Source organism: Haliotis rufescens, unplaced genomic scaffold (assembly GCF_023055435.1).
Source record: "Haliotis rufescens isolate VD_foot unplaced genomic scaffold, xgHalRufe1.0.p SCAF_3, whole genome shotgun sequence".
In the NCBI taxonomy this organism is placed as follows: Eukaryota; Metazoa; Mollusca; class Gastropoda; order Lepetellida; family Haliotidae; genus Haliotis; species Haliotis rufescens.
Window position 1 is genome coordinate 22283251 of NW_025964001.1, and position 26236 is coordinate 22309486.

The 26236-nt window shown below is 38.8% G+C and overlaps 1 protein-coding gene across 1 annotated transcript in view; it reads right to left on the reverse strand.

Moving 5' to 3' along the window:
• Positions 1-9485, reverse strand: part of LOC124146465 (synaptotagmin-17-like) — a 100515-nt gene extending 91030 nt beyond the window's left edge. The window contains exon 1 of the mRNA XM_046516768.2: positions 8743-9485. Coding sequence (XP_046372724.1) covers positions 8743-8761 — 19 coding nt within the window. The 5' untranslated portion in view covers positions 8762-9485. The remainder of the gene's footprint in view (positions 1-8742) is intronic.
• Between the last annotated feature and the right edge of the window lie 16751 nt (positions 9486-26236).

Here is a 26236-nt window from a genome sequence, read left to right on the forward strand (position 1 = left end):
CGTAATATCTACTTTCCCTTGCGCCAACTCGTTAATGTCCAACTAATTACATCTCGCCTTTACATCTCTGTTGTGAAGTATAAATGATTTATTTGCTTTAACTGGGAGGTACTTCAGTGGTGGTGGTGGTGGTTGATGTCCATGATTGTATATAATTACATTCTGTTCTGTTTAATATTGAATGGTGGACACACATAGCATACGTTGGGCGATGCAGAATTGGTCTGTGGACATTTTCAACGGATAGTATCATGGTATTTGAGGCAAAATACTCATCTTCGATACGTCTTAGCTTAACACCATGCTCATGAGACAGTCGGAATCGTACAATCGACTCTGACTTTTGCAGAGATTTCTGATGAATATGGAAAGGATTTTGTCGCTTTTATTTATGAAAATCGCATACCCTTTCATTTCTATCCATTCCTGCCTTTTTTGAGAAACGAGAGCTGCATCTCTTTGTCCGAGCAGGTCAGAGTAGCATCCTAGAAATGTTCTATTCTGGGTATTGGTAGCACTTTTGTCTATGCATAACTTGTTGACATCCAACCAAGTATAGGATAGTTGCAACAAAAGATTCGATTAACTAGTGAATTATTTCTACGTTTTATTACGATGAATACCCTGAAGCCATTTGCCATTATAACGTTGTTGGGGATGTTGGGTCACCACTTCCACTCTTGTCGCAAACTTTGACTTTCTCTCACTCGTAAGCCTAAAAACCACATCCAGTCCAAATGACGCTTCTGTTACCAGTTGTATTTGAGACGGCAGGCAATAAAGAGTGTCTGGTACTGGTGGTGCATGACAGAACAGTGTAATTTGAATATCCTTAAGGACTTGATGTAACATTTATGCCACATACCACTAATCATATACACGGAGGCACGTGTAGCCCAGCCGTCCGAGGTGCTGCAATTCCATAAGCGATGGTTCGAATCCAAGATTCTGCATGATAATATTTCTAGGTGTGTCCCAATGTGGGAAATGTCGATGACCTGCTAACTCCCTGCTTTCCTCACACATTAAGCTGACACACCATATCTGAAATACTGTTCACAGTGGCGTTAAACCCAACTCACTCTCTCACTCATTCACGTATATATATACACGCATAAGGCAAAGGAGAGCCTACAAAACAGGTCACTTCGTGGACATGAGCAAAGTACAACATGAATACAGCCCAAATTATACGTTGACGTTTTGCCTTGCCTTATGGACCAGCTTGATAAATGTCGTGTGCGAAACTGTTGACTGTTGATCAATTGTTGATTAAGTAAAAGAAATGTGGTAAGGTATTAGGTCGTTGCTGTCACGTCATTGATAAAAAACTGAAGTAAAGAGGCCGCTGACGTTGCAAATAGAAAAGAGAGAGAATAATCAGTCCTCATCATCTACCGAATTCCATTAGGCGGCAAAAGGCAAAACAGAGGTAGATATGCTATGAATGGATCACTTAACATCAGTGATGACACAGGTGTTCGCGAAAAAGGCGAGCCTGTCCTGCTCTACCAGATGTCATGTTACAATTTCTGTCAGTACTGTTATCAAGAACGTCCTTGAGTTCCCAAATAACATGTAGATGAAACCCAATGCTACTAATACATCCAATTCTGCTCTGCGATCCGACTCTTCTGGCCATAACTGCCTGTACAGTGTATTATTTCAGGTGGACAATTATAAAGAAGAAAGGTTAAAAGTTCTCCTCATTAGACTCCCGCTGTTTGTATTACCACGAACAGCTACATCCCTATCTGATATTGAGGGCCAATAAAGAAAATCAGAAGGTATTTTTCAGTGATCACGCCATACGATTTTCACCGCTATTTTGCCTTTTACGCCCAATGGAATCTGTTAAGTTGGACAATTGAGGTTATCCTAACTTACTAACTATTGGAGTAAACATTATGCGTAATTCGCACACAGTAAAGTTGTCCTCTGGCATTGACGTTTCATATTGTCAACCAAGGACTTTGTGTGGTATAGGCATTGCAGAAATAATACACCCAGGCAGATATGATATTCAAAGACGGACTATTCCAAGACTTGACCATGAACAACGGCAAGGTGTACAGGTGCGATGCAAATCATACCATGGACGCCATGACAATGATCAATTTAACCTCACATCATGGTTGTTCATTGTTAACATTGTGATGTGCATGGACAAGGTTGAACGTATAGCTCATAATCCAATGCTAAATTTGGCCTCTCTCCACAACGTCAAAGGAGATTAATTAGATGTCAAACAACGGCAGAACTGCAATAACATGGATTTGATGCCCAGGTCGGGCTGTAGGCACAATTGCCGTCATGTTCAACGTGGAGAAAGAGCAACTGCAATGCAATTGCCTTGCTACGATGGTTCGGCGACAGACTTGATGAGCTGCAGCTGAAGGCACGTCGGATGGGTGATGACAAGAGTAAGTGCTGATGATGAATGGGGGGATTAGCTGACTGACCAGTTGGAGGGACAAGAGACTGCAGGTGCGCTAAGTCAGTGAAGAATGGTCATATCACGTTCATGTCTACAAGAGATCCCATCCAACATGCCAGTCGATGTCATGGTGATGGTGTCAGGATTGGTAAATAATCAGTTTGCATCACTTATTATTAATAAGCACCAGGGTCTGTGTTGAATAATATGTTGGGATGGTGGAAAGGTTTTAAAAAAAATATAGATTCATTTGGGATGCTTTAGATGTGATGGACCAATTCAATTTAGCAGGTATCCCTGGAGACAGTTCTCATATACATCATCCTTTGAGCAAAAGAAATAGTCCGTGCACTTCATGAAAGTACCTCGTCATACCGATAATTTCCATGGAAACAATTTAGACTGACCTTGAGTTGATATTACGATACATTTATAAAGTAGGCTTCAGATAAGTTCATGTAGAGTTGAACCTGTGGCATTATATTCATAGGACTTGGATAGCATGTTCGTTTGGAAAAAGGGTGTATTTAGGACCAGGAAAAATGGAAATATATGAAGAATACGATTTTGTACTCATCACCCAGAATGTGTTTGTTCCCCAATTACGAAGCTCATATTAATAGGATACACTGTATCTGACAGGGGTTCATATTTACATCATTAACGCATCAGCCATTTGGACTTTAACTACCATGTAAGACTTTTACACTTGAGGGAATGATAAATGCTGTATTACATAAAATGAAATTTCGTTAACTTACAGTTAACCGTAGTATTTGACAAGTGGAATATCGATAAGGATTCAGCAGGTCATACAGTCACATCGTCTTAATGGAATTCAAAGTTTTCGTTGAAAGCTTCATTAAGTGGAATATCGTTGACTGCAATGTTTACCAACATTCAGTCCCTCACTCCATATTGTCTTTCAGCAATGACGTTGAGATCATATACAAGGCGACACTTTCTTTAATGTTTCGGTTTACGGATCGACTTTTTTGTTGTTGTTGATTGACGCCTCCACTCAGCAATATTCCAGCTATATGACGGCGGTATGTAACTGATCAAGTCTGGACCAGACAATCCAGTCATTGACAGCATAAGCATCGATCTACGCAATTGGGATACAATGGCATGCATCATCCAAGTCAGTGAACGTGACCACTGTGATCCCGTCCGTCGTCTCTTACGACAAGGATGGTTGGTTGGTTGGTTGGTTTGTTGTTTAACGCCGCACTCAGCAATATTCCAGCTATATGACGGCGGTCTGTGAATAATCGAGTCTGGACCAGACAATCCAGTGATTGATATCATGAGCATCGATCCACCCAATTGGGATTGATGACATGCATCAACCAAGTCAGCGAGCCTGACCACCCGATCCCGTTAGTCGCCTTTTACGACAAGCATAGTCACCTTTTACGGCAAGCATGGGTTGCTGAAGACCTATTCTACCCCGGAATCTTCACGGGTACGACAAGGATGGATTGCTGGAGATCAATTCTAACCCGGATCTTCATTGGATCCAACATCAGAGGTAGACCTAACCTAGCGCCGTTAACGTTTAAATCGATATTGAAATGTCATATTCTATAAAGAACTGTCTTTGAGATGTGACCCCAAAAATGTGACGTTTTTCTATTGCCAAACTTACTGGTGAAAAGGAATCTGATCAGTAGCATAACAGGAGCTTGGCTGTCTCCAGTGAAATGTCACCCGTTTTGTGCCCAAGGCAACTTTTTATGAAACCATCTCGTCTTAGGAAAACTAATGATGTAGAAAAAAACTCTCAGCTGCTCTGGGGTCCAATTATACCGTGCTAGGTTTCTACATAAATACTGATACAGCTGTTTAAAAGGCCCATCTTCGCGAATCACACAGCTACTTCACTGCCAGAGACATCTTTTGAAATGTTTATGATTGATACGAGTGATGAAATGTTCTCGTTTACTGAAAAACCTCCCAGAAATATAAACATGATGTGTTTGAGACCAAGAAAACCAGATGTGTTTTATGAGATTATAAAACAAACAGTCAATGCATACTGCTGTCAATCAATATTCTTTGATGTTTTTTTGTCAGGGAGAGGAATTCAATAATATTGTGGATTGAAAGCGAGCCTACCATTCATGGTGATATTAGCCATTATTTACCAGAGAAGGATCATTGTATAAACCTTAAAATCATATATTAATAATATTACACATCAAGCCTATTCTTTAAGTTATGACAGTGGAATAGCCCTGTGGTTGAGGCGTTCACTCGTCACACCGAAAGCCCGGGTTCGATTACCTGTATGGGGACAATGTTTCAAGCCCATGTATGTATGTCCCCAGCAGTGGCATTGCTGTATTTATGCTAAAAGCGATGTGAAACTATATCACAAATAACGCAGCCACACAACCGCAAGATTCCACTCAGTGAACATTTAGATACATTTGTGGAAGCGGCAAATTTTTAGTTTTCCCGCTATATAAGCTAAATTTTGATCATGAACCTACATTGTTTCAAAAAGAGCAACATTTCATTCATAAATAAGTTAAATGTAAAGACGTTAATTATTTATCCATTGGTACCTTGGTATTGTGACGTCATAGTTCTCCTTAATGTCATGATGTCACTTAACTATATGTTACTACTTCATGTCCGTTATTCAGTTATGGCCTGATGAGACTCGTACGTGGTACGAGTTGAAAGCGCTAGCCAATTAAAACTGTGTTCAATCTTACTCCACGTATTTAATCATTACTATATTGTGCCTGAGAGTTAGAACTTTACTGTGTTTTTTTTATATATACATATAAACTTGTTACTATAACATACATATAATCTTTTTCATTTTCATGTCATATTTTTCATTTTCATATGTCGCATCAATTCTAATTTGTTGGTTAAGCTAATCCCGAACAATACATTGCAATAAGGTGGTCAATGCTGAGTGATAGGAGGACATTACTCCTGGCTTGTACTGGTCTGACCTCACAGCACATGGTCTGCCAAATAGGGCCCCCAGCAGTATTTGCATGAGATGACATGAACCCACACAGTCATTAGCTGCATGCAGTGAGCCCGGCTAATTGTGATGAACTGTAATGGCAATATGGCATCAGCGAACTCTGTCACTGGATAGAAAAATGTTTCTTCCGCTTGTAATTGGCTAAAAATGACATTGTACTCGAAATATCAAGGCCACTGACATGTTCTGAATGCACACCATTTACAACGTGAACCGTTGAAGAAAGCGGTAAATGATATATGCTGAAAGCTCTTGTGTCAAGAGTAAAGATTATTGTTGTTGGTCTCCGCCTAATGTCATCGCTTCAAGTGACTGTAATCCATTGGATTTGAAAAGATTCCAAAAGTCTACTGTAACTTTTTAATTATGTGTTCACATGCCAACTGACAATAAGATTCACAGGGGATATATGAATGGCATTTGCTCAGAGAAGGTGCACTCGAAATATATTAACATCGACACATATAATTACTGGTCTTTGCAACATCAGTACTGAAAATAGAGAAAGTCACGCAAAACGTGACAAGAAATCAAACAAATTGGATTAAGCAGGGCTTTATCTTAATTCATCAGACAATTTTAGGTGCAATGTCATTATATAACCAGCTAATGTTCTATATATTACCTTTTCCATGATCGTTATGTATTCTTCTGACGTCAGGTTACAAACCAATCAAGCACACCCGTCTCGTTTCCATTTTAGAGAATACGTAGGTGAGAAGCACTAATAAGGGATTAAATGACGGGATGCCCCAAGTCTTAAGCAAACGACACGAACCAAGTTTTATATTACATTGATTTCTGTATCATTGTATAGAATAATTGGTGGCACTGATAAGTGGAAGATGTCCTCCATCTAATTGAAAATGTATCCATGGAAACGAGAAGTAATGGACTTATCATGTTTTCATATCCAACGTCTACAAAAGTAAACACTGGTCTCTTATCCTTGCTGAGAAGATAAACACAATTTCTTCTGTAGCAGCTTAACAGAACTCGACACAACACAACAGAGACAATCAGGAACAGCTGAGTGTGTATTAAAGGAAATTATCAATAGGACATCAGAAAGAGTCTCTGGGGCCACTGTCATCTCGGCTGTGACAAAGTGTAATGGTTTGAAACAAGTCACCAGCGAGAAGACCCTTAGCACCAGACAGTTTTCAGGGCTGGCCAAGTTACACTTCCAATATGTATAAGTGTCCGCAGGGATACAATTACGCTTACATGTCTGACCTGAAATCTGTATAATTTGATGATGGACTGGTGAGGTAAATATGTGTGACGACGAGTGGACATTAACTTAGATATTATGATAAATACAAGATGACATCGTAAGACCTGGTTGGAGACGTTGGTGTATTTGAAATGATAAATCGTGAGCACAGGATCCACAAAGCATGGTAAAGCCTCTTATCCTCTTTCTGTCCCTTTTTCATGGCTTTATTTGCTTGAGGTGACATCTTAATACATCTGCAGATGTTCATACAGATGTTTCATATGCGACAACCCCTCAATTTAAACAAACATATCTGAGTAGTATTTCAGGGAAAAATCAGCTGTCCTTGTGTCTGTATGATAATGAGCGGTCCCTGCAGTCCTAAAGCACAATTCCTGTTTTCATGAAACCTATGTTTTTGCATAGATGTTTTTAAACAGATTCCAAGTAGCCGATAAAGCTTTCCTTTATTAGATATGTCACAGAAAAAAAGTAAATTCAACATGAATTTGTACTCAAAGACTATTAAACTAATCGATTAAATTAATCGCGTATTTAATAACTTAATAATTAGAGTATTGTTGTATGTTTGTTGCCGGCAAGTTCGCGTGGACTGGGTGACCAAGGGTCTATCTGCATGCTACTGCCTGAGTTTGACGTTGGTTTCAATCAAAAATTCGCCACTTGGCTTGTCCCCAAACAAAAATACTCCAACACACTGCACAAAACGTTTGCCTGAAATACATATTAAAATCGCAAACTCACTCACTGCGAAAGATATTTGTTTTCTCTTAGCCTCATAAAACATATAGATCCAGGATTATACAGCAACATCAATATGATCATTTGTGTCAATGTTTCACATGCATCCATAGAGGTATATGTTATGCTGAGGGTGACATATTTAATAATAAAATACACACAATATTACAGTTGTAACTGTAATCAGTTCAGAACGCAACTGCAAAATATATGGTTCTGCAAATGCAAATATGGTTCTGCACATATTATTATTTATACAAGTATATAGACATTTTAGATTTTATACACATTTTCTAATGACACTTGATTAATCTGTGCATAATACACCCTTTTCGAAAAACAATGAATACTTACAGTCGAGAAAAACTACTCTTATTAAAGGAACACAAGATAACAAGTCATTCAATTTACTATTGGGATTCAATCAGGATTTGTCTGCATTCCTATATACTGACTACAAAATGAATTGAAAAACACAACTTAAACAAATGAAAATTGTGTCAAGATACATTCTTTTTAAAACACAACATGTCTTACGGCCGTTCGAGAAAAGTGCTATTACTGATTAAACACACGATAACAAATTATTCAATTTACTATTTGGATCCAATCAGGATTTGTCTGCATTCCCATACACTGACTACAAAATGAACTGAAAAAACATTAATTAAACAAATGAAAAGAGTGTCAAGATGTGTTTTTTTAAAAACACAAGTCCCACGGCCTTTCGCACCTTTCACGGAACAGCCCTACAGGCTTAATGCTGCGCTTTAGTGGGAATTTTACTTGCATGTAATAAGGATGAGCCGAGCCTTATATTGATAATCAATAACAACAAATACACGTCTAATGCGCTGTCAATATAGAGTCAGCAGCTTCATGCCATTGCTGGTCCATTATTTTCTAAATCTAAGTCTTTGTAATTTGATGCACAGATGGCTGGGTTTCAGGTAAACCTGATACACACTTGACATGCGCAGCATGTTTTAATTCATCGATCACAAAGTGTTTGTTCGTTCCATATACCGTGACTAATATGCATTAGCGACCACAAGTTATTAGGACATCTGATTGGATTATTTGTATTTTTTGTGAAGATGATATCAATGCGCGTCTATAATGAATGTAGTTGATATATATGCTGCATATGATGATGTATTTCAAATATATCTTCAGAAAATGTTTTAAATCAGACGTAAATATGCAACTTTCCTGCATCTTTTGATCTACATATTCTTCAGTTGAATGAGAATGAGATTAAATATTCATGATGTATAGATATTGTAACAAGACTGTATCAACATAACTCACCCGCTGCTGACATGCTCATGTTTTCGGGAAATCCAAGAATCACTAAGAAAGAAATCCCATAACTCGATGACAAATGCTCTTACAAGAATGATGGCGACTGTTCCCTCGTCACCAAGGTCCTAATCACAAGAAGCACACGCTCTCATAGTCATGTATCGAATATCACTCGTTGACGCTGAATGGAATCTTCCAATATGTTCCAATTTAACGGCCAATATGCGCAGCGCCGTTTGTTCTTAGAACCCTCAAATTTCTTACTAAATCATCAAAATGAGATTGAAAAGTGTCTTTGTCTGGTCAGTGCCAAAATAATCGTCTCAAGATTGCTAACTCTGATCACCTGAGCTTCAACACCTGGCAAACAAATCAACAGGTGAGCTAAACCTATTCCAGGTGAGTTTTCGAATCTGCAGACAGCTGTACGTATGTTACTGCAACCGTTTGTTTAGCCGCGATTCTTGCAGCTAATTCTGCTGTCAAGGAAGGCTTGAAAGAATCATTAGAGACGGGAAGGTTCCATTGTGACACCACGAGCAGACGACAGAACGACAGCGCGCGCCGGGCAGGGAACAGTCGAGCTGGACGTATTGATCATTACAACTCCCACACGAAGTCCATACCAGCTAAACAGGGGATGCTGATCTTATGCAGAATTTCTGTTGTCTTTGTCCAATTATTGCAAATTTGGTGGTGACAGAATTAGAATAAATTTTGAAGACCTCGGCTATGGACGTTTCATCGCAGACGGATCGATTCGATCACGTTGTCCGGATTATATGCTAAAACAGAGGCGTAAGTTGCCCATCTGCACGTCTAGCATGGATTCTTCCAAACTTGTGGATATATCAAGCATGTCATGAATATATCAAGCATTTAATCTATTGATGAGGCTATCGAGTGCTGTTGAATAATTATATGAGGACCTTCCAGAGACTTAAGCCTTAACTTGACAGAAGCATCTTAGTAAGGAGATCCCTCATCGAGAAAATAACAGAACAGGGAACACTCCTTGAAGTCATATATGCGGTATTAAGGAAACACAAGGTGCCAGTCGGAGCGATAGCGTCATGTGACGTAACTTGGCTGAGGAGGGTGCATCATCGTGTCTGTCCCATCATGAAGTCGGCGTTCCCACTCTTCTATTATCTCAGAAGGAGACCGATTTTCACTTAGTAAGCTTTATTTAGTTAATGGACAAGGTCAACAGCTCTCCAAGAACACATTCGAAGTCGTGAAGAGACTTATTAAGCGGTATTGGTCCAGTAAGGTCCCTGTAAAACGGATTTGAACTTTGATAAATGATTCCTTGTGCAACATATAAAAGGAGAGAAATAGTTTCTTTCAAGGTTATTGACTCTCGTTAATATCTGTTCTGTCCATATTCGCATTTCGGCAAAGTTCGGATATGATTGATATGCTACTCAATGTGTGATAGGAACATTCAAAACATCGATTTTAGATAACAAAACGTGATTCCTTACGTTTTAGGGGATATGATTACCCTTTTCGCGAACACCTGGTGTCATAACTGACTTTCGGTGTTCCATTCATGTACTTTTCACCGCTATTTTGCCTTCGGCGCCCAATGGAATCTGTTCCAACTGAGACTGATTATTCATTGACGTTAATATTTGATCGGTCTGCATGATTTCCATCCAGCAAAATAATATTTGTTTCCGTGGATTTGCAGTTATAGTATATTAATAACCCATCTAATAGTCATATTTTCACTGGTATAAAAGTTGAGTTAAGTGAAGACACGGTCAACTTAACAAAATGGGTTTTATTTGGTTTGTTTGTTTGTTTACGCCGCACTCGTTCGTCGTCTCTTACGACAAGGATGGTTGGTTGGTTGGTTTGTTGTTTAACGCCGCACTCAGCAATATTCCAGCTATATGACGGCGGTCTGTAAATAATCGAGTGTGGACCAGACAATCCAGGGATTGATATCATGAGCATCGATCCACGCAATTGGGATCGATGACATGCATCAACCAAGTCAGCGAGCCTGACCACCCGATCCCGTTAGTCGTCTCTTACGACAAGCAAAGTCGCCTTTTACGGCAAGCATGGGTTGTCGAAGAACAATTCTACCCCGGATCTTCACGGGTCTAACATAATGAGTCCCACCTGTAGCATAATGGGTCCCACCTGCTTCATAAATCATTGTGAAGTAGGATTCACTTTACAAAAGATCACTTTCAGGATGTCAATATGTTCACATAAGTATTTTTTCTGGGTATGGTGTGTCGAAATACCTTTTTCTTCCTACATTGATCATTTTGAAAATCTACCTTTGCAAACATTAATGAATGAAAACCCTTATCACCTACAAATAAGCAATGGAGTCTTATTTGTTCAAATCTTCCTTACTTCGAAAGTAACCCTTGAGTTCTGAAACGTTTTTATGTTATGCTACCAATTGTACCTTATGTATAGTGAGTGTGTACGCTATATGGGTTATTAATATACTATAACTGTAAATCCACGGAAACAAATATTATTTTGCTGGATGGAAATCATGCAGACCGTTCAAATATTAACGTCAATGAATAATCAGTCTCAGTTGGAAAAGATTCCATTGTTCGCTGAAGGCAAAATAGCGGTGAAAAGTACATGAATGGAACACCGAAAGTCAGTTATGACACCAGGTGTTCGCGAAAAGGGTAAACATATCCCCAAAAACGTAAGGAATCACGTTTTGTTTGAAAGCTCAAAGAAAAAAGGGGGAGAGACACTACCAACTTGATGAAATCCTCTGACACGGGTATGGTGCTGACAAAACAAGGCAAATAATCAAATGTAAATCCACGACCAACGCGTACTGATCCTGGCACGACTAAGGGGCGCAACTCTCCAAAGCCTAAGACGACTGACCAACATGTCCCCCACAGAGGTCTTCTATTATCCCTTGTTGGGTGACTGTAATGAATGATAACCATTAATAAACGTCATTGAGGTTATTTTCAGTGCATCTGGAGAACAGTCGTGTACTGTAACGAGCTTCTTTGACACGACTTAATTTGTTACTTGTATGATCGAAACACGAACCTCATCTCAAGGGTAATGAAACAACGAACCTACGTTAATGACAGTATTATGTGTTTATGAACTCATTAAGATACATCAGAGCAATACCCCAGTGCTCATTTACAGTCAGACTGAACTATGCGCACACAATACATGTCAGTTTAACTTCATTTCTCCTTTAATCAACAACGGAGTACATGGACATTATACGCTGAAAGTTCCTAAGATGCATTTAATTGGGTAAGTCATAGTAAACGGCATTACTCCAAATCATTAAGTCAGCGTCTCCTTTGGTTAAAGAGAACATGCTCATCGATTTCCCGTTCACATTATGTCATCACTGCTGTAGCGGTGACTTTATGTGATTTATGTGTCTCATACAGGTCGACTTCCTGAGATATATTAACTCGAAAGGTGATAAGCTACAGCAAGAGTATTTAGGCCTTTGTCTAAATATCTGATAGTAGTGTACTCATTAGAGCAGCGACAACTTCTGTATCGTTTGTCGTGAGTTAATATATTACGTAAATGCCAGAGAATAACCAGTCTTGTTTATCAGATGAAACAGATTCCATTGGGTGTAAATGGGAAGATAGCGGTGAAAATTATATGGAAGGATCCCTAAAATCAGTGATGAGACCTGGTGTTCGCGAAAAGGCTAAGCAGGTCCTGCCCTACCGGTAGTACCTGCCACTCACACTACTTAACAATGTTTTCGTTTGACACGTGTGTGAAACGCCGCGCAGTGTCGCAAATAATGTTTCGCAAAATATATGATATAATCATGATTGAATTCCTGCTGTCAATACAGAGTGACCCCAACCAACACGTACGCTAGTATCAAGGTTAACATGTGATGTACATATATGGTTACTTGGTTAATATTTTACCCCATTGGGACACAAAGAGTGAGCTTCACCAGACCATACTGAGGGTCACTGAAAGAAACTAAACGACTCCAGCAACGTTTGTTAATGGGTGGGTCTACAAACGAACCCACAATATCGACTAGAGAATATAGTTCTTGATATTGCTTTGAACTTTGGCCAAACCAGAAACAGACTCCACTAAATCAGACAAAGACCGCATATTCTTGAATTTGAAATGTGCAAACAAGGGATATGATGCCTTAAATTTAAATTTATTCTCAGACAGAAATCGGTTTCTCAAAAGGTCCACAATAGTTCAAATTTGAGGAAAAGCCAACAATTTCTTTTTCCTATACGAACACCATTTCATCCAGGTTGTTCAATTATAGGAAAGTATTGCAGACCGTGGACTTGGCAGCTCATGATGTAAAGTCCATTGCTTGTGGCTGCCAGGACTCGAACCTGGCTACCAACCTGCAAGTGATATAATCACAGGTGACTTCTCTATTGTTGACAACAACAACCTTCGTCAGTTAATCAAATACTTACCAAAATATCGTGAGCAGCCTCCTACGAATTGGGATCACAACTTTATTGATACCGTCGAGCATATGCCAAAAATAGGCCAAAAGAAAAGAAGAACCTGTTGAGTGTCTTTCAGAGTGGGTTCAGTCAGTGCGTGAAGTTGTCACTGGTACAATGCACAAACTGAAAAAGAGGAAACAGAAATGGAACAAACCCATTCGGTCCCAGCCAACTATCACCTAAAATATCAACCATCATATGTAAGTATCACTACATAAATTGCTTGATAAAAGAACTTGGTATAAATGTCATGACAAAAATAGCCACATATAGGGCCAGCATATTAACTGCGGACGAAATCTGCCCAAACCGTGCATCAGTGCACGTGTCAGCAACTTTTGACCTGACTTTTGAACCTGAAGACATGTCCATTCCTGTTTTGTACTGGATTCCAAAGCTTCATAAAAATATGTACAAAGAGAGATAGATTGCTTTGTCCAGCAAATGTACCACCAAATCCCTAACTCAAAGATTAGCCACAATCCATAATACAATCAAGGGAGGACTTTCTATATATTTACAGAAAGTATTTGAGACAAGTGGAATTAATACCATGTGGATTCTCAAAGGATTTGCTTGACTTTTTACAATCTCAGAAAAGAACTATGTTAAATTCTGTCAAAACATTTGATTCAACTTTGTACACCACTATCTCACTTGACAAACGTAATGAAACACTTCATTCATTGATCCATGGAGATTTTGTTATAAAACGTGGTGGCCATAGATATAGTTACATATCTATTCTCAGGGGTTCAGGGCAATTTGTCAAAAGTGAAAGCAATGCCATCTGAAGTTTACTGAGAAAATGCGGAAATGTGAAATGCTAGACTTCCTCATTTATAACATCTCTGTATAATTTCGGGGTAAGACACTGAGGGAAGAAGTAAGCATCTCAATGGGCACCATTATTGCGGTCCACTTCTTGCTGTTCTGTTTTTAATGCATTTGAATCGGAATTACTGCTCGAATTGCCAAAGTCAAAACAAGGTAATTTAGCCAAAAAGTTTAATCTTCCGGTATATCGATGGTCATTGATCGTTCACAAACCATCAAATAGCTACTTCCCTTCCACTGATTTACCACCTGAACTAGAAATAAAGGAGACCAGTGAGACCGCTGAATCTGTTTCATATTTAGATCTATGCATTCTGATTCAGAGATACCAAATACTCTCCCCAAGACTGAATGACAAGAGGGATGGTTTTAACTTTCCAATAGTCAACTTTCCCTTTATGTCGAGCAATATAGTACAACAGTACCTGGCGTTCAAAGCGCTGCGGCAATCGTAAGTTTGTATCTTAGTATGAGAGTAGCCTGTTACCTTGGATGTCAGGCGTGACACACCAGATGTCTTCAGAGATGTCTTATGAATATCGTAAAATGATATTCTTGAGATTTGATCTGCACTGACATGTTATATGGTTCTTTTGTGGACTTTCTTAAGAGATGTCTTATAAATATCGTAAAATGATACTCTGTGACATCTAATCTGCTCTGACGTGTTATACATGGTTCTTACAGCATCAGCGCCGTTGGGGCTGAACTAATACAGATACGGCGCCGAACATCCTACGCATCGACCTGTTAGGAAACAATATGAGTATTTTTGTATATTTTGTAACTAATATTTCAAGATGACTCGTTATGTCCGTGTATTTATTTGTGATAGGAACTGACACTAAACTTAAGTGTGCATTTCCATGCATGATTTCATGTTTGGAATAAGGTGTGGATTCTATGCCCCTAGACACCACCTATTGAAAATGATATTGACATGTACAACTATGTCTTTATATGCCATATAGATCTATATTTCCTGTTGACTTGCAAGGGGAATGCAGTTTCTCATGTCTGATAGTATTCATTGCAGGGATTGTGACCTCGAAATGTGTGTTTTACTGTAATTGACGAAGTTATCCATGGAGTCATAGTACAACCTTTAATTGCCATTTTAAGTCCTACAACTTATGTTTGGGTTCTACTGTCTACTACAAGGCACTGACTACTTGGGTACAACATGTTAGCAAAATAATTTAGTACTAAATATGAATGAATCTGTACTTTATTATTGTATCCTTCATTTCGAGAGAAATATAAAGAAATATAATGATATATCAAATGTTTCACTGATATATAAAACACTAATGGTTGTATACCATAAATATTCCTCTAAAGATGTCACCTATAATCGCATAACACACACACACACACACACACACACACACACACACACACACACACACACACACACACACACACACACACACACACACACACACATATATGTATAATTTTAATTTTTGAATGTTATTTATCAATATTGAAAGAATACCACTGGCGTAATCGTCTTTAATTAAGATAATCTATGCCAATTGGAGTAGGTCGATGACAATGTATCCTACATAATCAAATAGTATGCACTGTGCATGTGTTTTTAAAGACATCGGTGGCAAATGCCAATATTTGTTTTTGTGCCCTATATTTGATAAAACAGTGCGTGGACTGTTAACTCATAAAAAATATTAAGCAAAGTTCAGTTCTGTTAGAGCACCTCGCTTCCAATTGACGTAATTGTCTTACATGACAGGTCCATTAACGTGAACGCAACGGAAAGTACATATTCAATACATCATTAGTATTTATTTAATAAATATAATATTACATTCGTAAATACCGCAAAGGTAGTCAAGATGTCACCTGCTTCAGTGTTACAAGTAGTTATTTTCTGTTGGAAAATCCGGACGATGTGCAGCTACATTATTTACCAAGAGTAAGAATCTACGTTTGTACTTCATGAGACATTCACGCATTGAACATTCCCGTTGGAATTAAGCTATGGAAATAAGCTGTGGATAATAGATCGTTTATGATATCGCCTTCGTACTATTACTTAACATGTGTCGTGCGTTCATGTCCCCTGTAACCTAGTATCATAAGCGAGCATTTAGTTCTCATAGTATAATTATCTTAACAGACAACATGCAGATTGTCAAATAAGGTACGCAGAGGTACACCTCCCCCGATCCCCATTTTCGATATGGAGACCCATCTGAAGATGTCAAATATTTTATGCTCGAATGTACATTATTTCCAATTTTCATTTGATGCTTCAATTGATGCTTATTTTAATCATGATTTTTCAATTGGTGACATTCTTTATGGTATAAAAGCATAATATAAAGCATTTCTTATGTTAGTTATCATGTTATATTTATATAAAAAAAACACCAAGAGATTTGTGATTAAATAAGTCAACATCATATTTACCCTGGATAAATTATTTTTGATACGAATATTGAAATAATATTATATGGTTTCGGATATGAAAAGAAAAGTACCTTAAATAACAATACGATAATGCAATAACATGGTGTTATAGATCCATATCTGACTCCAGAAACTAGTATTATTGATATATCATGCTGATTTATTATATGCTTCGTCAACCGTGAAGATACGGGTTAGAAAAGGTCTTGAGCAACCCATTCTTGCCGTATAAGGAGACTATGAGATCGTGAATTCAGGTTCACATTTCATCGCATCCCAATGGCGTGGATCGATGCTCATAATGTCAACCACTGGATTGTCTGGTCCAGGCTCCTGACCCTTGTGTGTTTATCAAAGGGACACGAGATTAAATATCTGTAATAACTATCCATGGGATATAATAATGAATATTTTGAGTTAATGCTTTGATACAAATCCACTGTAACAAAATCGAGTGAAATACCTCTTGTTCCCTATTGTTTAACCCTTCACCATGCCTGACTTATATATATTTCAGTCTCCTTCATGTACAACTACAATTTAACATGGACTTCATACGTAAATAATGCCTGTGGCATTGTTTCAAATTGCATTAGTTTAACTATATGCGCACATACAATTTGACGCCTTTTCATATGTTGACGTCGCTAAAAAGCTGAAATAATGCCGATGCGACGTTAAATTTTAACTCAGTCATTCATATGTTGACATATATCGTTGTAAATGAGTGCAATTCTACAATATTTATGAACTTTCCCAAACTAGGCATACATGTAAATAAAACCAAAGGATTTGGAATACTTGGAAAGTGCATTTACATTAATATCAACACTATTCCAAACGTCAGAGCATGGGCTTTTCCGTGCTGTTAATTATACCAAGGGAAACCTTGCTTATGTTTAGATATACACTACAAGAAAACATTGATACAGAGCATCAAAACTCCACGCCATATGTGATGCCTCACAAACGCAATTTAAATTAATTTTGAGTATTGGGCAATACAGTTGATACATTTGTATAGGGTATGTCTATTTAAAAACAGTTCTCTTGTTTAACGCGCACTCAGCATTATTCCCGCTATTTGACGGTGGACTGTAAATAATCGAGTCTGCACCAGACAATCCAGTGATTGACATCAAGAGCATCGAACAACGCAATTGGAATATGATGTCATGCATCAACCAAATCAGCGAGCTTGACTACCCGATCCTGTTCGGCGCCTCTTACGACAAGCATGAGCTGCTAAAGACTTATTCAAACCTGGGTTTTTATTATAAAAGTAGATCAAAGGAAATGGAAGCAATTTCTGGCACAAATGTAAACATGTGGAAATAGTATCAAAACTGCCAACAATATTGGCAGATACGCATAACTCAAATAATAGATCACATTCTTTTTACAGTTGGCAAAATGAGGCATTTGGTTATAATAATGTAAATGAAAATACTAAGGGCTCGATATGCCAACAATATCATACTAGATGAGGTCTCTGATCAATCTGACCGAAACCATTCCGCTGATGAGTCAAATAATGCATACGAATCAAAATCCGTAAAAAAATGCAGTGGAGACATCATTAAACATTACCAAATGTGACTGGGATATCAATATTGCTTTTTGAAATGATTCTAGGAAATTTGTTTCCCTGCTTCAATATTTGGATCACCTGTGACGGGGCCATCTGTTATGTAGACAATATCGCTTCAGGCAGTGGCTGTATGGAGCTGATTATGACCTAAATACACCTTACGTTTAGATATACATTATAACTGACAATTTCTATCAAATCAGGAATGCGGTACACAATTTGGCGCATAATACTATTATCTTTTAATGTTTAGGAATTTTGATTTAGGAATGGTTTGTTTCACAGGGGTTACTATTGAAAACAATGATGTTGTTTCGCTTTAACCTTAGATTGTTTCTGTTAAGTCCATATGTTTGTTTGCTGTTTAATGCTGCAGTCTGCACAATTCCAGCGATATGAAGGCGGCCTGTGAGTAATCGAATCTGGAACAGACAGCCCAGTGATCGATATTGTGAGCAACGTCCCACACCGCCGGGTTACGATGACATGCATCATCCAATTGCAAGTCACCGAGGCTGACCACCCTCGCACGACAGGCTGAGGGATCTTGTTCTTACCCGGAATCCCTACGGGGTAATGGCAGCTCTGAGTACTGAGATCCAAATATTTGTAATAGAATTAACCGAGTTTGATCGATCATGTGAGAAGTAACGTACGTTGATCTAAGGATGTCAACGATTATATTAAGGGACAATGGGAGAATAAATATAGCCGAAAATTGAATTGCAACTGAAGGCAGTGTAAAGCAGGAAATAGCTGTACAATATTTGCTAAGCGGATGAGATATCTGTGTTGACATCCACGGCAGTGGGCACAGAGTACACAACGTTATTGGTCATATGAGAACGAATTATCAGCAATGGAATTGTTCCATCTACGCAACAGATTACTTTCCACCTACGAAGAAGGCTAATCAGTTCAAATTCAGCCGGTTCCAGCCTGTACAGGACGTAACATAGCCACACATCAACATGTTCAGATAGAATAAACGCATTAAATATGCTGCCAAGCCGTTTTTCATGAGGATATATTTGGACCATCATGCACGTATTCCAGTTATTATCATTAATTGTATAGCTGTAATTAGAACATCAATGCTGTATGGATATTCAGACTCGTAACTTTCCGTGATGAAAAGAGTTGAAACAAATAAGATAGTTATACATTTAAATTATCATACCTCCATGTCAGAATGATAAGATCTGATTGGTACTAGTGGTCTTGATAAAATACTGTGTTTCCGCCTTGGAGAGGAATACATTTCTGAGTGGGAGAAAAAATCTCTTATACCCCGCCACGAGCAAGTCAGGCTACACGTGGATTTCTGAGAGGCAGAATATGTTCCTTATACCCCGCTTCAAAGCAAAGAGCCGCACGCTTTTTCAGCGTCAGTGGAAGTCACGTGACATAGCTCAAGATAAACCAGCTCAATTGAACAGCTGTTTTCTATCAATTTCGATTTTGTTTGAATTCTCTTGCAATGTCATAGCAAAACATGTCGGTTAGATACATTCGCTGTTTCAGGATCACTCGGGGTACACGGGGCTTTATGCGCTTGATTATGCTATAAAACCTAACGCGGGACGCATAAAACCCCATGTACCCCGAGTGATCCTGCTACAACTTATAATACCTTCGCGTACATATTATTTAATGATTCCTTTTGCAATGGATGAAAGTGTTCTGCAATCCTTTTGGGTAACGGGCCTATGGCATCCAGCCCAAGAAATAGATTTGTGGATAACGCCATTCTCAAATCGTGGATACGTAGAAAGTGTTAAAACTTAAATTGACCACTGCCAATACTTCAGGAACACTTTGGGTATCCATTAGATTGCACGACGCGACCTTACAGATTCGACTTGTGCATGCATTTGTTAAATAAGGTATTGTAACGCTACGATCCGTGGGCCTCACGCGTGAGTGAGGGTGACCAGTAAGCATGCTTGTTGTAAGAGGCGACTGAATGAATCGCTTGGTCAGACTCTTTGACTTTGTGTATTGCGTGTGGCGTTTATCATAATAGCAATCACTGGTTTGTCCCTGGATAATTTACAATTATTATATATATTTATAATTTGTAATATAAACAAACAAACATACTTTTTGAAAGTGGCCCTGTTCAAATGGAAAAGGACTCCCGTACCTTCCCGTGGAATACGACAAAGTTGAACCCCCCCAAAACCGTCGGTTCTTGTGATGCACATATGTCAATAACCACTGCTCTCCTGGAACCTGACGCCAAAGGTTCTCAATGAATTAGGTCCTTGCAGAAAAAGCAATTAATAGATGGCAGTTCCAGACGATTATCGAAGACAATTAGCACTAATCTTGCTCAGGGCTCCGCTCGACTCAGCGATCCTAGCGCTATGGCGACCACTGCTCTTTGTTGGGGTTCGGGAGTAAAGACAGTCGGAGGTCGCCTTGTGGAACGGAGCCCAGGTGCTCGTTGATTAGAGCTTCAGTCTAACCTTTCAAGCTGTACTGATTTGCCTCCCCGAGCTTCCTCCAACCATTTAGTGTGGTAGAATTACAAACACAACAGGTTCGAGGACGATCATTGATCTGTCAGCTGTTATATAGCACCAAAGTGGGAATCTCGTTATAAACAAAACAACGAGATGCATGTCAGATGATGGTGAAGATGTGGTGACTCGTTATGTGGCTGGAGGTCAACCCTGACAATATTCTCGGCAATAATTGGATATGTACTTGTCATACGGGCTTATATGTGCAGGGTTTTACTTTGACTTACAAATAGTTTCAAGGGTCCTTACAGGAAATATAGTGTAATAAAATGATATACGGTACTGTACACATCTGTAAGATTTTATTATTACCTTAATTACAGGAACCTTATACTACTTGTCAAGAATTTGAATACTCTTCTGCGTACTGGGCGCATATTTCTGCGTCGTGTCAATCCCTGCATGTACAGACCCATCTATTTTTCGCGCATGGCAATATCACGAAAACAAGTTGTACCTCATGTCTATAAAAATGAATGAGTATACTAAACATGTAGGGTTTTACGCCGTTTTTTTGCAGTGTTCCTTCTATAAAGAAATTGCAGCATTATTCTTGTTGAACAGGGGTCATCTAAAGCGATACGGTTCGCTGTCCAGAGTTGCTTACCTTAGGCATAACAGGATCCTATGATTAGGATACAAATCCCAGATTCGGCTATTTCCGATCATCATTCGTTTGTCCGTTGTATGTGCCCGTTGGTTTCAACAAAGCGGTTAACGTTCATGACCTCCACCACATGGCGCTTTCCTCCCACACCGTAATATGACTGAAACATTACTAACTCACTATTACGTGTGAATTACGCCGTGAGTAACGTTATGTTCAAAACTATACAAGAGTTAAATTATTATTTTATGTTTATTTGTATTTGTCAATGCTACAACATCTATTTTCAGAAAATACATATCATTGACACGAGCTAGGTTAACGGTGACGTCAAAGGTCAGATAGATGGAGAGGTATTAGGACACCTGTGCTATGTTTAAAGAAATATTCTCCTCAGACCATTTCCAAACCGTAACCACTTTTACTTTGGCCGAAGTATATATATATATACTCAACAACAAAAGTTCCCGTGACACCAATATTTTAGTGTATTTTTCAAACAAGTAAAGTTTGGTTTTCAATATTGTAGTACATGTATGGAATCAAGTCACAAAAACGCAGCTGCGACAGAAAAGCATGCATTCCATGCAAAAGTTGACTTTTATGCAAGCCCCATGCATTTCACTACCCAAGAATGGGTATAAAAACATGTGCGTCAACGGGATTCCACATGCATTGTTTAGCATCGTGCTGACAACAAGCACTCAGAAAAACAACAAAATTACGCAATTATTCAACATTACGAAATGTCACGCCTGTCCGAAAATGAGCGTCTGCGAGCCATTGGTATGCTTGAAGCAGGATCGAGTCAATGTGATTTTGCAAGACAATATAACATCCACAGAAACACCATTTGGTGTTTATGGCAACGTTGGCAAAAGACGAATGCAGTCAGAGACCATCCTCGGAGTGCCAGGCCACGCGTAACCAGTAATCGACAAGACAACTGGATTCGAACAACACACCTACGAAATGGATTCCAGCCAGCAACAGTGACTGCAAGAAGCATCCCTGGCCTTCGACGATTATCTTCACAAACCGTACGTCGTCGCCACAGATGTGCAGGGATTGTCGCCAGAAGACCCGCCAGACGTCCCATTTTGACAGGAAACCACCGTCAAGCACGTCTACAGTGGTGCAGACAGCGTCTACGCTGGACGGCCATGAAGTGGGGACAATTTCTATTTATCGACGAGTCTCGTTTTCACCTCAGCCACAGCGATGGACGGATTCGAGTGTACCGACGTCGAGGTGAACGTTACGTCAATCATTGTCATGGAATAAGATCGGTTCGGGGGCGGCACCGTTAGTTATGGTATGGGTTGGGATTACAGCAAGACAGAAGACCCGTTAAATAGTGGTAGAGGGAAATCTCAATGGACAGAGCTACCGAGACGAGATCATCGGCCCTGTTGTTCTACCGTTTTTGCGTCGTCATGGCCCAGGCATTACCTTTCAACATGACAACGCCCGGCCTTATATTGCTCGACTTGTTCAGCATTCCCTTCAACAAAACAACGTGAATGTCATCCCTTGGTCGGCTTGCTCCCCTGATCTCTCACCAATCGAGCACATGTGGGATGAAATGGATCGGCGCCTTCGAAGTCAACCACGTGTTCCACAGACACTCCAGGAACTTCGAAACATGCTCCAGCAGATATTGACAGATATCCCACAGGACTTTGTGCGACGCCTGGTCCATTCCATGAGACGAAGCTGTCTTGCTTGCATCCAGAGGTGGACACACACGCTATTGATTTGTAAATTGTCATTTTGGCATGTTCATGTTGTTTTTTTATGAAATCACGCATTTTCTGAAGTCAGTATGGCAAATTAAACAACCATTTGAACACTTACAGGAGTCTTTTATCTGTTGCAAACCGAAATTTCAGATTTGGTAAAAAACATAACTTTGCATAAAATCTTATTCAATGTCACAGGAACTTTTGTTGTTCAGTATTTTAGTTTATATATATACATGACAACGCCCGGCCTTATATTGCTCGACTTGTTCAGCATTCCCTTCAACAAAACAACGTGAATGTCATCCCTTGGTCGGCTTGCTCCCCTGATCTCTCACCAATCGAGCACATGTGGGATGAAATGGATCGGCGCCTTCGAAGTCAACCACGTGTTCCACAGACACTCCAGGAACTTCGAAACATGCTCCAGCAGATATTGACAGATATCCCACAGGCAAATAACACGTACTGACATAAACCTATATAAAAATGTTCAAGATATTGTTTAAATTGTACGATATAGTTTGAGAGTGGTTATATAAATTTTCAGCTATTTCTAATATTGTGTTATATATGTATATATATACTATAGAACTTTTGTCAGGAATTCTAGTAAAACGTGTGCGTCATTATAAGTGTCTTTAATAGAATATTCTGTAGATATGATCAGATCAGTCCTTTTACAGTTCCCTTGATGTTCAATTGTGACGTCGATCTGTCTTTGTTTGTTATGATGAAAGAGTGTTATTTTCTTTGTTTCTGGGAGATAAAGCCTGGATGATATTCCATACCAACAGGGGATGCTTCTACAAGGATTGTGTTTAGGATTACAGCAGGTCAGAATTAATCCATATCAGCCAAGGGTTATGTATATCATCAAATACTTCGTCTCCGCTGAAAAGGTCAACACACAGGCTCACATACAAATCTTATCTGCTCGACGACTGGAATGGTGTGGTATTATATAGGATATTAGTTCTATGTCGTCTCTGTAGATTGAACTTAACGTTACTATAGCAACTATCGGCTTTGACCTGGTCACAAGTATGAAAAGAAATGCAAAGATAGCAGTAATTTTGTGATTTTTATTTTGATCTCGATTTTTATCAAGAAATGGATTTCTGATATGGCAATTTATCCATAAGGTGGAACGTATTGAACTTAAATACCACACGTCATATATCAATACCATCATCATAATGTAAAAGTTTACCGATGGTAGATGAAATACAGGTTTTATATAGGTTATGTTTACTTTGTTACGAGAGTGATTAACCAATAAGGTTCTTTCATTCCGGCTTACGTTTTAACTACTTTGATTTGAGGGATATTTCTTTATGTGTAGCCTATGTTCCGGTTTCAGTGCTTGGATTCAAAGATTAAGTAAGGTAATTAAATGGAAAAACAGTTGCGATATTGAATGAATGTTACCTTTACTTGCTATATGTTATAGTTCGCTATCAGATAATCCATCATGGTTTTCCAACATCCGGGAAAAGTCAAAACAGATTACCGTCTCTGTTCAAATCTGAATTCACATGTTAAGACAAATAACCTAATTAACAGAACAGGAACTTGGCAATACTCTTGGCAATATCAAAACAAGACCTAAAGACCAGAACATGGCAGCTAATATCGCAGACCAGGACGCGGCCTGAGTGATATAAATCATGGCAGGCAATTGCATGTGTTCGTGTGGAATTCATTACACTCACGATTACGGACTAAGTATGTCAGCCTTCTGAAATGTCCAGCAAATGGGTTATTAACACCAGCGACAACACACTATTGTGCATCACCTTTGGAAGGCGATTCTGTGGAGAAGGGGTCTGAAGCCTGACTTTGAAAGGGTAGACAAATTACCACAATCTACAATGGTGCTTGCAGTTTCGTACAAGGATTACTGAATACTAGTATGTAACGAGGTTCAATTGAATTTACTAAAGAATTACCTCGTTTGAGTAAAAGGTGTGATATATTCCGTCTGTGGGTTTATAAGTCCTTATAAGTCTCCTAATGTTTCTTCTTGTGGATTTTGAACTTTTGCTCCCTGAGAAAAAAACCTATTGACAAACCTGAAATTAAATGAAATTGCGATTTGAAATGGTGTGTGATCTGCCTGAATGTGTGTTATCGTACCCCGACACCAGTGATTGTTTCTCGTGCGTTTCTTGTCACGAACACCTGGTGTCATAACTGATGTTCAGTGATCCTTCCAACAATTATTTATCCAAACTAAAATGTTGAATATGTGTATGTGTGTGTGTATGAGTGAGTGTTTGAGAGAGAGAGAGAGAGAGAGAGAGAGAGTGTGTGTGTGTGTGTGTGTGTGTTTGTTACGTGCAGTCAAACACCGTCGTGTCGCAGTTGAAGGGATCTTCGTAAATACTTCGCGTTATCCGAGGCTCGACACATCCGAAAATGATGAATAAAGAAGAAACACGCAGTGACCAAGCCTTTACTACGAGACAACCGTATTTTTCTTTTCACGAACACCTGGTGTCATAACTGATGTTCAGTGATCCTTCATATTATTCTCAGTGCCACATTTTGCTTTTTACGTCCAGTGGACAAACCAGACTTGCTATTCAATGGCGTTGACGTTTGATATTTAACCATTTTGATTCCAGTCATGACCTACTGATATAATCGACGTGCAATCTTGCCGATCGCAGCAAAAATATTCACATTCTGCTAAAGAACTGATGATCAGTTACTTAATATGTTCATTTCTCAATTTCTGAAGTAAACGTAATTGTTATTTTGACCTTATACGCTCTTCGGGCAGGACAGTAATATGAGTCTTGCTAAGGACGAAATGTCACCCATATAATTGGTATTAAGAGATGAAAACAGATATATATCAATAGTCTTACCGTAGTGTCACACTACAAAGACACACTGACAATAACACGTGTGGAGACTGATGACAGTATTGTTGCCAATCGAAAACAGGTATTAAAGGAAGCAATGGATTTCATAAAGGCACCGAGAAATCGATAATCCATGAAGAAAGATGATAAAAATGAGATTTCCCAAGACGAAAAAACACAGCTTTTTTGTATTTCAATAATCCAATTATCTAACTTTATGTTTTGTAAGACGTAATTTGTAATGAATTATTGAAATATAATGTTACAATCCCCTACCACACAAGTACTTATGATCAACTTTCTTTTCTCGTTTGTCCATAAGTTTTGTCAAGTAAATTAATTTAATTTTAATTTTGAATATGGTTTACGCAATATGTACATAATGTATCTTTTTTACTG